We start from the raw sequence: 13455 nt of genomic DNA, 5'->3' as shown, positions 1-13455 counted from the left end.
TAGCAATGGTATTGCTGGGTCGTATGGCAATTCTATATTCAGCTTTTTGAGGAACCGCCAAACTGCCTTCCACAGTGGTTGCACCCTTTGACATTCCCACCAACAGTGAATAAGTGTGCCTCTTTCTCCGCATCCTCTCCAGCACTTGTCATTTTCTGTTTTGTTGATAATGGCCATTCTGGTGGGTGTGAGATGATATCTCATTGTGGTTTTGATTTGCATTTCTCTAATGGCCAGGGACATTGAGCATCTCTTCATGTGCCTCTTGGCCATCCGTATTTCCTCTTCTGAGAGGTGTCTGTTCAAGTCTTTTTCCCATTTTGTAATTGGGTTGGCTGTCTTTTTGTTGTTGAGATGAACAATCTCTTTATAAATTCTGGATACTAGACCTTTATCTGATATATCATTTCCAAATATTGTCTCCCTTTGTGAAGGCTGTCTTTCTACTTTCTTGATGAAGTTCTTTGATGCACAAAAGTGTTTAATTTTGAGGAGTTCCCATTTATTTATTTCCTTCTTCAGTGCTCTTGCTTTAGGTTTAAGGTCCATAAAACCGCCTCCAGTTGTAAGGTCCATAAGATATCTCCCAACATTTTCCTCTAACTGTTTTATGGTCTTAGACCTAATGTTTAGATCTTTGATCCATTTTGAGTTAACTTTTGTATAGGGTGTGAGAGATGGGTCTTCTTTCATTCTTTTGCATATGGATATCCAGTTCTCTAGGCACCATTTATTGAAGAGACTGCTCTGTCCCAGGTGAGTTGGCTTGACTGCCTTATCAAAGATCAAATGTCCATAGATGAGAGGGTCTATATCTGAGCACTCTATTCGATTCCATTGGTCGATATATCTATCTTTATGCCAATACCATGCTGTTTTGACCACTGTGGCTTCATAATATGCCTTAAAGTCAGGCAGCGCGAGACCTCCAGCTTCGTTTTTTTTCCTCAAGATGTTTTTAGCAATTCGGGGCACCCTGCCCTTCCAGATAAATTTGCTTATTGGTTTTTCTATTTCTGAAAAATAAGTTGTTGGGATTTTGATTGGTATTGCATTGAATCTGTAAATCAATTTAGGTAGGATTGACATCTTAACTATATTTAGTCTTCCAATCCATGAACACGGTATGCCCTTCCATCTATTTAGGTCTTCTGTGATTTCTTTTAGCAGTTTTTTGTAGTTTTCTTTATATAGGTTTTTTGTCTCTTTAGTTAAATTTATTCCTAGGTATTTTATTCTTTTAGTTGCAATTGTAAATGGGATTCGTTTCTTGATTTCCCCCTCAGCTTGTTCATTACTAGTGTATAGAAATGCTACAGATTTTTGAATGTTGATCTTGTAACCTGCTACTTTGCTGTACTCATTTATTAACTCTAGTAGTTTTGTTGTGGATTTTTCCGGGTTTTCGACGTATAGTATCATATCGTCTGCAAACAGTGATAGTTTTACTTCTTCCTTTCCAATTTTGATGCCTTGTATTTCTTTTTCTTGTCTAATTTCTCTGGCTAGAACCTCCAACATGATGTTGAATAATAGTGGTGATAGTGGACATCCTTGTCTTGTTCCTGATCTTAGGGGGAAAGTTTTCCATTTTTCCCCATTGAGGATGATATTAGCTGTGGGTTTTTCATATATTCCCTCTATCATTTTAAGGAAGTTCCCTTGTATTCCTATCTTTTGAAGTGTTTTCAACAGGAAAGGATGTTGAATCTTGTCGAATGCCTTCTCTGCATCAATTGAGATGATCATGTGATTATTCTGCTTTGATTTGTTGATATGGTGTATTACATTAATTGATTTTCTTATGTTGAACCATCCTTGCATACCTGGGATGAATCCTACTTGGTCATGATGTATAATTCTTTTAATGTGTTGTTGGATACGATTTGCTAGAATTTTATTGAGGATTTTTGCATCTGTATTCATTAGAGAGATTGGTCTGTAGTTTTCTTTTTTTGTAATATCTTTGCCTGGTTTTGGTATGAGGGTGATGTTGGCTTCATAGAATGAATTAGGTAGTTTTCCCTCCACTTCGATTTTTTTGAAGAGTTTGAAGAGAATTGGTACTAATTCTTTCTGGAACGTTTGGTAGAATTCACATGTGAAGCCATCTGGTCCTGGACTTTTCTTTTTAGGAAGCTTTTGAATGACTAATTCAATTTCTTTACTTGTGATTGGTTTGTTGAGGTCATCTATGTCTTCTTGAGTCAAAGTTGGTTGTTCATGTCTTTCCAGGAACCCGTCCATTTCCTCTAAATTGTTGTATTTATTAGCGTAAAGTTGTTCATAGTATCCTGTTATTACCTCCTTTATTTCTGTGAGGTCAGTAGTTATGTCTCCTCTTCCATTTCTGATCTTATTTATTTGCATCCTCTCTCTTCTTCTTTTTGTCAATCTTGATAGGGGCCCATCAATCTTATTGATTTTCTCATAGAACCACCTTCTGGTCTTATTGATTTTCTCTACTGTTTTCATATTTTCAATTTCATTTATTTCTGCTCTGATCTTTGTTATTTCTTTCCTTGTGCTTGCTTTGGGATTAGTTTGCTGTTCTTTCTCCAATTCTTCCAATTGAACAGTTAATTCCTGCATTTTTGCCTTTTCTTCTTTTCTGATATAGGCATTTAGGGCAATAAATTTCCCTCTTAGCACTGCCTTTGCCGCATCCCATAAGTTTTGATATGGTGTGTTTTCATTTTCATTTGCCTCGAGGTATTTACTAATTTCTCTTGCAATTTCTTCTTTGACCCACTCGTTGTTTAAGAGTGTGTTGTTGAGCCTCCAGGTATTTGTGAATTTTCTGGCATTCTGCCTATTATTGATTTCCAACTTCATTCCTTTATGATCCGAGAAAGTGTTGTGTATGATTTCAATCTTTTTAAATTTGTTAAGACTTGCTTTGTGACCCAGCATATGGTCTATCTTTGAGAATGATCCATGCGCATTTGAGAAAAAGGTATATCCTGCTGTTGTGGGATGTAATGTCCTATAAATGTCTGTTAAGTCTAGCTCATTTATAGTAATATTCAGATTCTCTATTTCTTTATTGATCCTCTGTCTAGATGTTCTGTCCATTGATGAGAGTGGGGAATTGAAGTCTCCAACTATTATGGTATTTGTGTCTATTTCCCTTTTCAGTGTTTGCAGTGTATTCCTCACGTATTTTGGGGCATTCTGGTTCAGTGCATAAATATTTATGATTGTTATGTCTTCTTGTTTAATTGTTCCTTTTATTAGTAGATAGTGTCCTTCTTTGTCTCTTTTAACTGCTTTACATTTGAAGTCTAATTTGTTGGATATTAGTATAGCCACTCCTGCTCTTTTCTGGTTGTTATTTGCATGAAATATCTTTTCCCAACCTTTCACTTTCAACCTATGTTTATCTTTGGGTCTAAGATGTGTTTCCTGTAGACAGCATATAGAAGGATCCTGTTTTTTAATCCATTCTGCCAATCTATGTCTTTTGATTGGGGAATTCAACCCATTAACATTTAGTGTTATTACTGTTTGGATAATATTTTCCTCTGCCATTTTGCCTTTTGTATTATATATATATCATATCTGACTTTCCTTCTTTCTACACTCTTCTCCATACCTCTCTCTTCTGTCTTTTCGTATCTGACTCTAGTGCTCCCTTTAGTATTTCTTGCAGAGCTGGTCTCTTGGTCACAAATTCTCTCCGTGACTTTTTGTCTGAGAATGTTTTAATTTCTCCCTCATTTTTGAAGGACAATTTTGCTGGATATAGGAGTCTTGGTTGGCAGTTTTTCTCTTTTAGTAATTTAAATATATCATCCCACTGTCTTCTAGCCTCCATGGTTTCTGCTGAGAAATCTACACATAGTCTTATTGGGTTTCCCTTGTATGTGATGGATTGTTTTTCTCTTGCTGCTTTCAAGATCCTCTCTTTCTCTTTGACCTCTGACATTCTAACTAGTAAGTGTCTTGGAGAACGCCTATTTGGGTCTAATCTCTTTGGGGTGCGCTGCACTTCTTGGATCTGTAATTTTAGGTCTTTCATAAGAGTTGGGAAATTTTCAGTGAAAATTTCTTCCATTAGTTTTTCTCCTCCTTTTCCCTTCTCTTCTCCTTCTGGGACACCCACAACACGTATATTTGTGCGGTTCATATTGTCCTTGAGTTCCCTGATACCCTGTTCAAATTTTTCCATTCTTTTCCCGATAGTTTCTGTTTCTTTTTGGAATTCAGATGTTCCATCCTCCAAATCACTAATTCTATCTTCTGTCTCTTTGAATCTATCATTGTAGGTATCCATTTTTTTTTCTATCTTTTCTACTTTGTCCTTCACTTCCATAAGTTCTGTGATTTGCTTTTTCAGTTTTTCTGTTTCTTCTTTATGTTCAGCCCATGTCTTCTTCATGTCCTCCCTCAATTTATCGATTTCGTTTTTGAAGAGGTTTTCCATTTCTGTTCGTATATTTAGCATTAGTTGTCTCAGCTCCTGTATCTCATTTGAACTATTGGTTTGTTCCTTTGACTGGGCCATATTTTCAATTATTTGAGCGTGATCCGTTATCTTCTGTTGGCGTCTGCGCATTTAGACAGATTTCCCTGGGTATTGGATCCAAAAGTTTGGAAGATTTTCCTGTGAAATCTCTGGGTTCTGTTTTTCTTATCCTGCCCAGTAGGTGGCGCTCGTGGCACACGTTTGTCTGCGGGTCCCACCAGTAAAAGGTGCTGTGGGACCTTAAACTTTGGAAAACTCTCGCCGTCCTGGGGGTTCGCTAGCCGAAGCGGCTTGAGCCGGCCCGGGGTCCGAACGCAGGGAGGGTTGCTGGTCGCCGCAGCCAGGGAAAGAGCCCGTCCGAATTTCCTAGTCGGCCCTGGGCAACAAGCGTGGCGGGAGGGCGCCAGTGGCAACGGCCCGCCCGAGAGAGTGCACCTTCCCCGGGAGTCACGGGTTTGGAAGGGGCTTCCCCCACCCGTCACCGTTCTCCGCGGCCTGGGGGTTTCCGATCCAATTCTCTCAGTTGGTCCGGGGGCTGCGCGTGGTGTGGGCGCCAGTCGCCTTGGTTTCAGGGGACCGCCTCTCCAATTCTCCCAGCCGGCCCGGGAAGGGGGAAGGGAGTAACTCCGGCCGCTTGCCACCCCACCCGGTAAGGCCCGTGCGCCTCGGCGATCTCACCCGAGCTGCTTCTCTCAGCCAGCCAGCCGTTCCAGGATGGGGTACGCTGTCTTTTTTATCTCTGTTGTGGCTTTGGGCGCTTTCTGTATCGTTTCTACTCCCCTAGTACGTGTCCTGGAGAAGAAACTAAGATCCGCGCGTCTTACTAAGCCGCCATCTCTGATGATATCCCCCTAAATTTTTTTGAAGAATTTGAGCAGAATTGGTACTAATTCTTTCTTGAATGTTTGGTAGAATTCACATGTGAAGCCATCTGGTCCTGGACTTTTCCTTTTGGGGAGCTTCTTAATGACTAATTTAATTTCTTTACTTGTGATTGGTTTGTTGAGGTCATCTGTTTCTTCTTGAGTCAGTGTTGGTTGTTCATGCCTTTCTAGGGAGTTGTCCATTTCCTCTGCATTGTCTAGTTTATTAGTATGAAGTTGTTCATAGTATCATCTCATTACCTCCTTTATTTCTGTGGGGTCAATGGTTATGTCTCCTCTTCCATTTCTGATTTTATTTATTTGCATCCTCTCTCTTCTTTTTTTCAACCTTGCTAAGGGTCCATCAATCTTACTGATTTTCTCATCGAATCAACTTCTGGTTTTGTTGATTTTCTCGATTGCTTTCATGTTATTAATTTTATTTATTTCTGCTCTAATTTTCATTATTTCTTTCTTTTTGCTTGCTTTGGGGTTAGTTTGCTGTTCTTTTTCTAGTTCTTCCAAGTGCACAGTTAATTCCTTGATTTTATTCTTTCCCCTTTTTAAATATAGGCATTTGAGGCAATAAATTTCCCTCTTAGCACTGCCTTTGCTCCATCCCATAAATTTTGATATGTTTTGTTTTCATTTTCATTTTTCTCGAGATATTTACTGATTTCTCTTGTAATTTCTTCCTTGGCCCACTGTTTATTTAAGAGTGTGTTGTTGAGCCTCCATATATTTGTGAATTTTCTGGCCTTCCGCCTATTATTGATTTCCAACTTACTTCCGTTATGATCTGAGAAAGTGTTTTGTATGATTTCAATCTTTTAAAATTTATTGAAACTTGCTTTCACAGACCCCAGCATATGGTCTGTCCTTGAGCACTTGAGGAAAAGGTGCAGCCTGCTGTTGTGGGATGTAATGTTCTATAAATGTCTGTTAAGTTTTGTTCATTTATTATGTTATTCAAATTCTCTTTCTTTATTGGTCCTCTGTCTAGATATTCTGTCCATTGATGAGAGTGGGGAATTTAAGTCTCCAACTATTATGGTAGATGCGTCTATTTCTCTTTTCAGTGTTTGCCTCATGTATTTTGGAGCACTCTGGCTTGGTCCATAAATATATAGGATTGTTCTGTGTTCTTGTTGAATTGTTCCTTTTGTTAATACATAATGTCCTTCTTTGTCTCTTCTAATTGTTTTACATTTGAGGTCTGATTTATCAGATATTGGTATAGCTACTTCTGCTCTTTTCTGATTGTTGTTTTCATAAAATATCTCTTCCCAACCTATGTCTATCCTTGGGTCTCCGATGTATCTCCTGTAAACAGCATATAGGTAGGTCATGATTTTCAATCCGTTCTGCCAGTCTGTGTCTTTTGACTGAGGAGTTTAATCCATTAACATTTAGTGTTATTACTGTAAGGGCAATACTTTCTTTCACAATTTCGCCTTTTGAATTTTATGTGTCATATCTAATTTTTCTTCTTTTTGTCTTTACTGATACTCTTTATTTCTACACTCTTCTCCACACCTTTTTCTCCTGTCTTTTCCTGTCTGCCTCTAGTGCTCCCTGTAGTATTTCTTGCAGAGCCAATTTCTTGGTCTCAAATTCTATCAGTGATTTTTTTTATCTGAAAATGTTTTAATTTCCTCCTCATTTTTGAAGGACAATTTTGCTGGGTATAAACTTCTTGGTTGCAGTTTTTCTCTTTTAGTATCTTAAATATATCATCCCCACTGTCTTCTCACCTCCATGGTTTCTGCTGAGAAATCTACACATAATCTTATTAGGCTTCCCTTGTATGTGATTGACTGTTTTTCTCTTGTTGCTTTCAAGATTCTCTCTTTCTCTTTGACATCTGACGTTCTGATTAGTAAGTGTCTTGGAGTACATCTGTTTGAATCTGTTCTGTTTTGGGTACACTTCACTTCTTGAATGTGTAATTTTAAGTTTTTCATAAGAGTTGGGAAATGTTCAGTATAATTTCCTCCATTAGTTTTTCTCCTCTTTTTTCCTTCTCTTCTCCTTCTCGAATACCCGCAGCATGTATATTTGCATGCTTCATGTTGTCATTCAATTCCCTGCTCATATTTTTCCATTCTTTTCCCTGTATTTTCTTTTGCTTTTCGGAGTTCAGATATCCCATCCTCCACTTTGCTAATCCTATCTTCTGCCTCTTAAAATCTAACATGGGTTTCCATTGTTCTTTTCATTTCTTCTTCTGTGCCTTTCATTCCAATAAGTTCTGTGATTTATTTTTTCAGACTTCTGATTTCTTCTTTTTGTTCATTCCTTGCCTTCTTTATATCCTCCCTCAATTCATTGATTTAATTTTTGATGAGGTTTTCCATGTCTGTTAGAACATTCTGAATTGTTTCAACTCCTGTATCTCATTTGAATTGGTGGTTTGTTCCTTTGACTGGACCACATCTTCAGTTTTCCTAGTATGATTTATTATTTTTTGATGGCATGTAGGCATTTAATTTCCTTAATTAGTTTATTCTGGAGATTGTGTTCACTTTTATTACCTGCTGTTTTCTTCCTGGATGACTTTGTTGCCTCTCTGTTCTTTGACATTCATTTCAGCTTATTCTGAACTGGGGTCTGTAATACATAAGTAGAACCTACTAAGAGAGAAAAAAAAATGCACCATACAGGCAGAGCAAGAAACAAGAAAACCAGAACTGTAAAACTCTGTTCTGTTATACAAAACCTAAGCTAGAGGTCCACCAAGCCTCGGAGGATGGCATCCCTCCCCCGCAGGGGAAAGGAAAGAGATGTTACTAGCAGCAGGGGCTGAACCAAGCTCCAATGGTGGAATTAATTAACAAATTTTAACTACTAAAACTAGACTCCCAACACAGCTGAACCTTGTTCAACACAGCTCTCTCCTTTCCCACAGGACCCAGACCCTTTCAAGTATTATGTGCTATCTGATCCAAAAAACCTCTGTTTTTTTTCTTTTCTTTTCTTTTCTTCTTTTTCCATCACTCCTGCCCACTCTGGGCCAGGCAAAACCCAGCTTCAGCTTTTACTCAAGATTCGGCTGTGTTGGGAGTCTAGTTTTAGTAGTTAAAATTTGTTGATTAATTCCACCATTGGAGCTTGGTTCAGCCCCTGCTGCTAGTAACATCTCTTTCCTTTCCCCTGCGGGGGAGGGATGCCATCCTGCGAGGCTTGGTGGTCTCATGGTTCTGGGTGGGCTCACAGCCAGTCCACCTTGTCCAGAGCGGGGTAAGTTGTGTGTCCAGTCACTGACGCGGCCCCTGCAGTTGTTCTGTACTGTTCCTGGCTATTTACTAGCTGCTCTGGAGGATGAACTAAATCTCATCCCTCCCTAAGCCACCATCTTGGCTCCTCTCCATCTTTATTCTTTATTAAGTTTATAACTGAGGAGACAAGCTAGAAAATGATTTTTTCCCAAGAGTTGGTTTTGAGACTTAATACTGTACTTAGCAGTAACTAATGTTAGGAATAAATTCAGGTTTTCAATTTGATATCCCAGATACTTCTGGATTTTTCCCACCCTTTTTGTCAGACATTGAGAATAAGGACTCTCCATCCAGAAGACAGATGAGCATTATAGTCTTTCTGAATCACAACTGGAGATCCCATCAGGGTTAGCAAAGGGAGAGGCGGCTTCTAGGGTAAAAGGATATGGATATGGATGTCCTGTTGGATAAAGTCTTCTTCTTTCTTGGTCTTTTGACCTAGAGAAAATTAAAAGGCTTTTAATATACAGTTTGTGAGTACTTAAGAAAGAATACACATCTAGCATGTTTTTTCTGTTCATCACCTCCCAAACTGTTCTTGCTTTTTTTGTTTATTTGTTTTAATAGATTCTCTAGATGACAATTTGTGAACGGCTGTAACCATAAAAAATACTCCACTTTATAGAAATGTTCTAAATAGTTAACCAGTTATTCTAGTATGTTAAAATAACCCTTTATTTCTCCTATTCAATTTTTATATCTCCCAGGACAGTTAAGGCAGATAGTGTGTCAGCTCTGTTCTATTGGTTATGATTTCCTAGTGTGCTAGAGAAGGATTTTTGAGGATGTATTCAGTCTCAGATGAAAAGTGCTGATTGATAAGTGATATCTGTCAGTCATAAGCATGAGACCAGGGCCAGATAAGTCAGGTATTTGTTATCTTTTGTAGTCTATTTCTGGGTTCGCTTTTCTGTTGAGCCTTCATACAGAAGCTACTCATAATAGTCCAGCAATAATGTTTGATCAGATCATGCTATTTCTGTTTTGTGTGAAATGAAGAAGCCAGTGTCTACAAAAGTTGAAATATTAAATCCATTTTATCTAGAGAAGCTTCAAACCAGTCACTGTAATTTCTTTGGGCTCCTGGTTATAAACATGACCCAAAGGCAGATAATAAAATGTGTGTGTGCCTGTGTGTATGCACGTGTAAGCTAAGTTTTTGTCCTCCAGCTGGATTTATGATTCCAGAGATAACTCTTATCAAATTTTTCATTAATATTTAGTCATCTTACTCTAAATGGTCAGAATTTTAGGGAAGAAGTTGAATAAAGAGAGAGTTATTGAAGAAGATGATGTAAGATTAGGACATTAGAAATAATAGGAGCTTCTTTTTTTCTAACAATTCCTTGTAAGTTTTGAGGCATGCATTTCTGAGTGTAATTTTAGTGATAATTGTTAAAATTTATGATGGTTATATTCAGCAAATTTCTTTTAGTATTCTATAAAATGTCTCTTTTTTTGATTCTATTGGAATGTTTGCAAACTGCACAAATTGCTTCCAGGAAATACAGGATTTAGTTTTGATCCTTATAATGTATGTCAGGGACATTTTTCATGTCTCTGTGATTTAACTGGTAAACAAGTGTCTTGTATTCCAATAAGTTCAATATATGATTTAGTTAGCTTATTTAAAACAAAACAAGCCATCATAGCTTTTAACAAAGTCTAAACCATTACTTTAAAATCTATAATGTATATCTTTTTGAAATGATAACCTTCTTTTTACTGAGCTGTATAGGTATTATACTTATTTAACACAACAAATGTGCAATTTTTGAGCAAAACAATAATTCAATTAGGTTTAAATTGAAGTAATTTAATGATATGCTGTCTCCTTTATTAAAATTAAATTAATATTTCCTAGTTTTTTAATTTAGCATGTTTCTTATTAGATTGTTAGGAAAAAGGCGTTTCCTGATAGCAGTGAAGATCGAGATACAAAAGAAGCTCTAAAGGAGTTTGACTTCTTGGTTACATCAGATGAAGGAGAAAATGAATCTAGAAGTGCAGGCGATGGAACAGACTGGGGTAAGAAAGTGTAATGGATCCATCTAGATATGTTAGCTGGTGTTTTACCAGTAGGGCATCATGTTAAAAAAAAAAAAAACACTTTAAATTTCTTATATTGTTGAAACGTTGAGCACCCAATGAACATTTTAGTACTACTGCCCATTTTATTCTTTGTCATTTTTACAAAATGTCTTATTTAATTATTTTCTCATATATTTTTATTTGCATGAGAAAATTTTTCACAGTTACGGCAGTTGTTATTCTGGGACAAACCATAATGCCATGTACTTCAGGACATTTTATAAAATGTCATTGTCTTTTTAAAATATTTAATATTTTTATAGAATATCTAAGCACTTCCCTTAATGGCATTAGAGAAATATTCCAAATGCTTTACAAAATTGTAAAGGTTTCGCCTGGCCCATTTAATATTTCTGGATCCTCCTACCACAAGGGCCTTTGCTTTCCAATTTGAGTAGGGTAGGAGTACTAATGTCACGTTTATCATTTAGAGCCAGGTGTACACATAAAGAATGCTACAAATAACAGTAGTGCTGCACTATTTTTAAGAGCTTCTGGACTTGTCATGGTGAGGTAGTACTACCACCTTTTTAATCCAGATTTTGAATATGTGTGTGGTGTTTTGTGTATTTAAATAATGTACATAATGAGCTACCCATTTTCTTTTAAATAATGCAGTGTAGTCTGAAAATAATTTTAATTCATATACAGAATATTCTCTGTTTTCTATCTAGACAGTAAAACTTGTAATTCTAGATTTTGCGGAAATTGAATGTAAGAATGTTATAGAGGATGTTAGAGGTCTCATATCTGGCGTCTTCTGTGCAAAAAAGAAATGTAAGTCAGAAAATTATAATTAGTCATTCATTCTAATTAGGTTTTGTCGGTTTGTACAAGGCATAGAACTTCTGTTTTGCTCAAATTGTTTTAAATGAATTTAATATTTAAAACGATCAAACAGGAGTTAAAACAAGTACTTTGAGGAAACCTTTACAACATAGGTCATTCTAATGGTTTTGAAACACATTATTATTATCAATAAGGTAGATTTGTGGTAAATTCTTCAAAAGTGACCAGTTCCATCTGTGTTTGTGTTGTTGTGTATATCAGTTCCATCTGTGTTTGTCTTGTGTGTGTGTGTGTGTTTGAGAAAGAGAGAGAGAAAATTTTCTCTTATGTTGAAGAATTCTAAAACTCATTCAGTTTATACTAAATCTTTGTACTTTATGGGCAGATAAGATTAGACAATCAGATATTAAATCATTTCTCCTTTGGGCTTCCTACTAGAGCCATGTTAAAACATGTTGGCCTTTAACCTTACAATGCTTTATTCATTAAAAAATGGGTGAGGCTATTTTTTTCAGAGTCATAATTTTTTTGTCCTACCACACATCGCAATTCTGCTAATGATCTGATATAACTTCTTACTTCAAGTTTTTTATAGGATAAAAATATGTATTTGTAAGGATATTTTAACTTTGTTTTTGATGTTGAATTGTTGCCATGTCCTATGCATTTCATGTAAAATGAAATTTCACAGTTTCCTCAAGAAGGTAGTTTAGGAAGTTCGTTTTCCATAAAAATAAATGCATTGGGGAAAAGAAGAGTAGAAATATCTTTTCTTCTATTCAGCTTCACAGCAAGTTGACTAGGCATTCCTTTAATGACTCACACATAAACTGCTCGACTCTTGCTTTTTAATTGGCAGATCTACAATCAGATAACATTAAGGCCTATTTAGAGAGGGTTAAGGAATTTATTGTTCCTGAGAAGTAAAAAAGAGGCATGTGGCTTTCTCTCTTTTTTTTTAACTGCAGAGCATTTTTTTGCATTTTAGGTACATAACTTCTGTAGTATCTATGTATCCAGAAGTGAATATGACTTACTGAATAAGCTTTCACATGTTTGTTACGTAGTTCATAGTAATAGGAATTACTTATATGTCCACTTACTAAGCCTTTAACATATAGTTGAATTAAACATTATTTAGCAACCTTTAACTTTTAGCTGGGAAAATGTTTGAATGTGTGTTATGCCAGTGAGAAGTTAGAGGCCCTGAACTTAGTCCTTGTACAGAGGATATAAGATTGTATACTAAAAAATTTGTTATGTAAGATTTACCTCTCAAGGATTGTGCTTTGGGAATACGGGGAAGCTGAGAGGTAAACATATACTAAGGGTTAAATATTTGCCATTACTTTATTTTGAAATACTTTACACAAGAGTCTTTTGTATTGTATTTATACACAGTAGTTTATGATTTTTCTGACAACTCTCAGGAAGATTTTAGAATATATTGACTTGTTAATTAATATTAAATATTATTTCAGTACAAATTCATGGCATTGTTGATATGGTTGTATAAAAACCTTGGTTAAAATATACTGAAGTATTAATGATAAAGTAATTTTGAATTTTGGTATTAAATTTTCTGATTTCTATTAAATTTAAATAAAGTTTTGATACTTTTGCCAGTCTGTGAAAATTTTAACTGAAGTGTATAAAGTTACTTAGAAAAATACTGTGGAAGAATCTTGTTAAAAAGTTGCTGTTAGAGGTTGTAACTGGTTGATGGTGTGCATTGGAATTATTTTCGTCATTATGATTTTTCATCTACTTTTCTTCAGACAGCTGTAGATTGCAGTGTGCTTTCAAGAACTAAAGCAGTTGTTGAATATAAATTAGTTAAAATGCAGACTTCAAAATGATTTTTTTTGTATAAAGTAAGTTGTAAAATTTGGATATGCGTATAAAAAATAAATATTGATAAAGATATCTTAATTCTCAGTTGAAAATATATCTATTTTGATTTTGT

General features: G+C 36.1%; 1 protein-coding gene across 4 annotated transcripts in view; it reads left to right on the top strand.

Moving 5' to 3' along the window:
• The window catches only part of STRN (striatin), a 174041-nt gene that overhangs the window by 90415 nt on the left and 70171 nt on the right, over positions 1–13455 (top strand). For all 4 annotated transcript variants that reach the window (XM_077133979.1, XM_077133980.1, XM_077133981.1 and 1 more), the window contains exon 7: positions 10502–10637. In XM_077133979.1, the coding sequence (XP_076990094.1) occupies positions 10502–10637 (136 nt within the window). The remainder of the gene's footprint in view (positions 1–10501; positions 10638–13455) is intronic.

This window comes from Tamandua tetradactyla, chromosome 17 (genome assembly GCF_023851605.1).
Source record: "Tamandua tetradactyla isolate mTamTet1 chromosome 17, mTamTet1.pri, whole genome shotgun sequence".
Lineage (NCBI taxonomy): Eukaryota > Metazoa > Chordata > Mammalia > Pilosa > Myrmecophagidae > Tamandua > Tamandua tetradactyla.
Note: the sequence above shows the minus strand (reverse complement) of the source record. Positions and strands in the feature narration are given on the sequence as shown.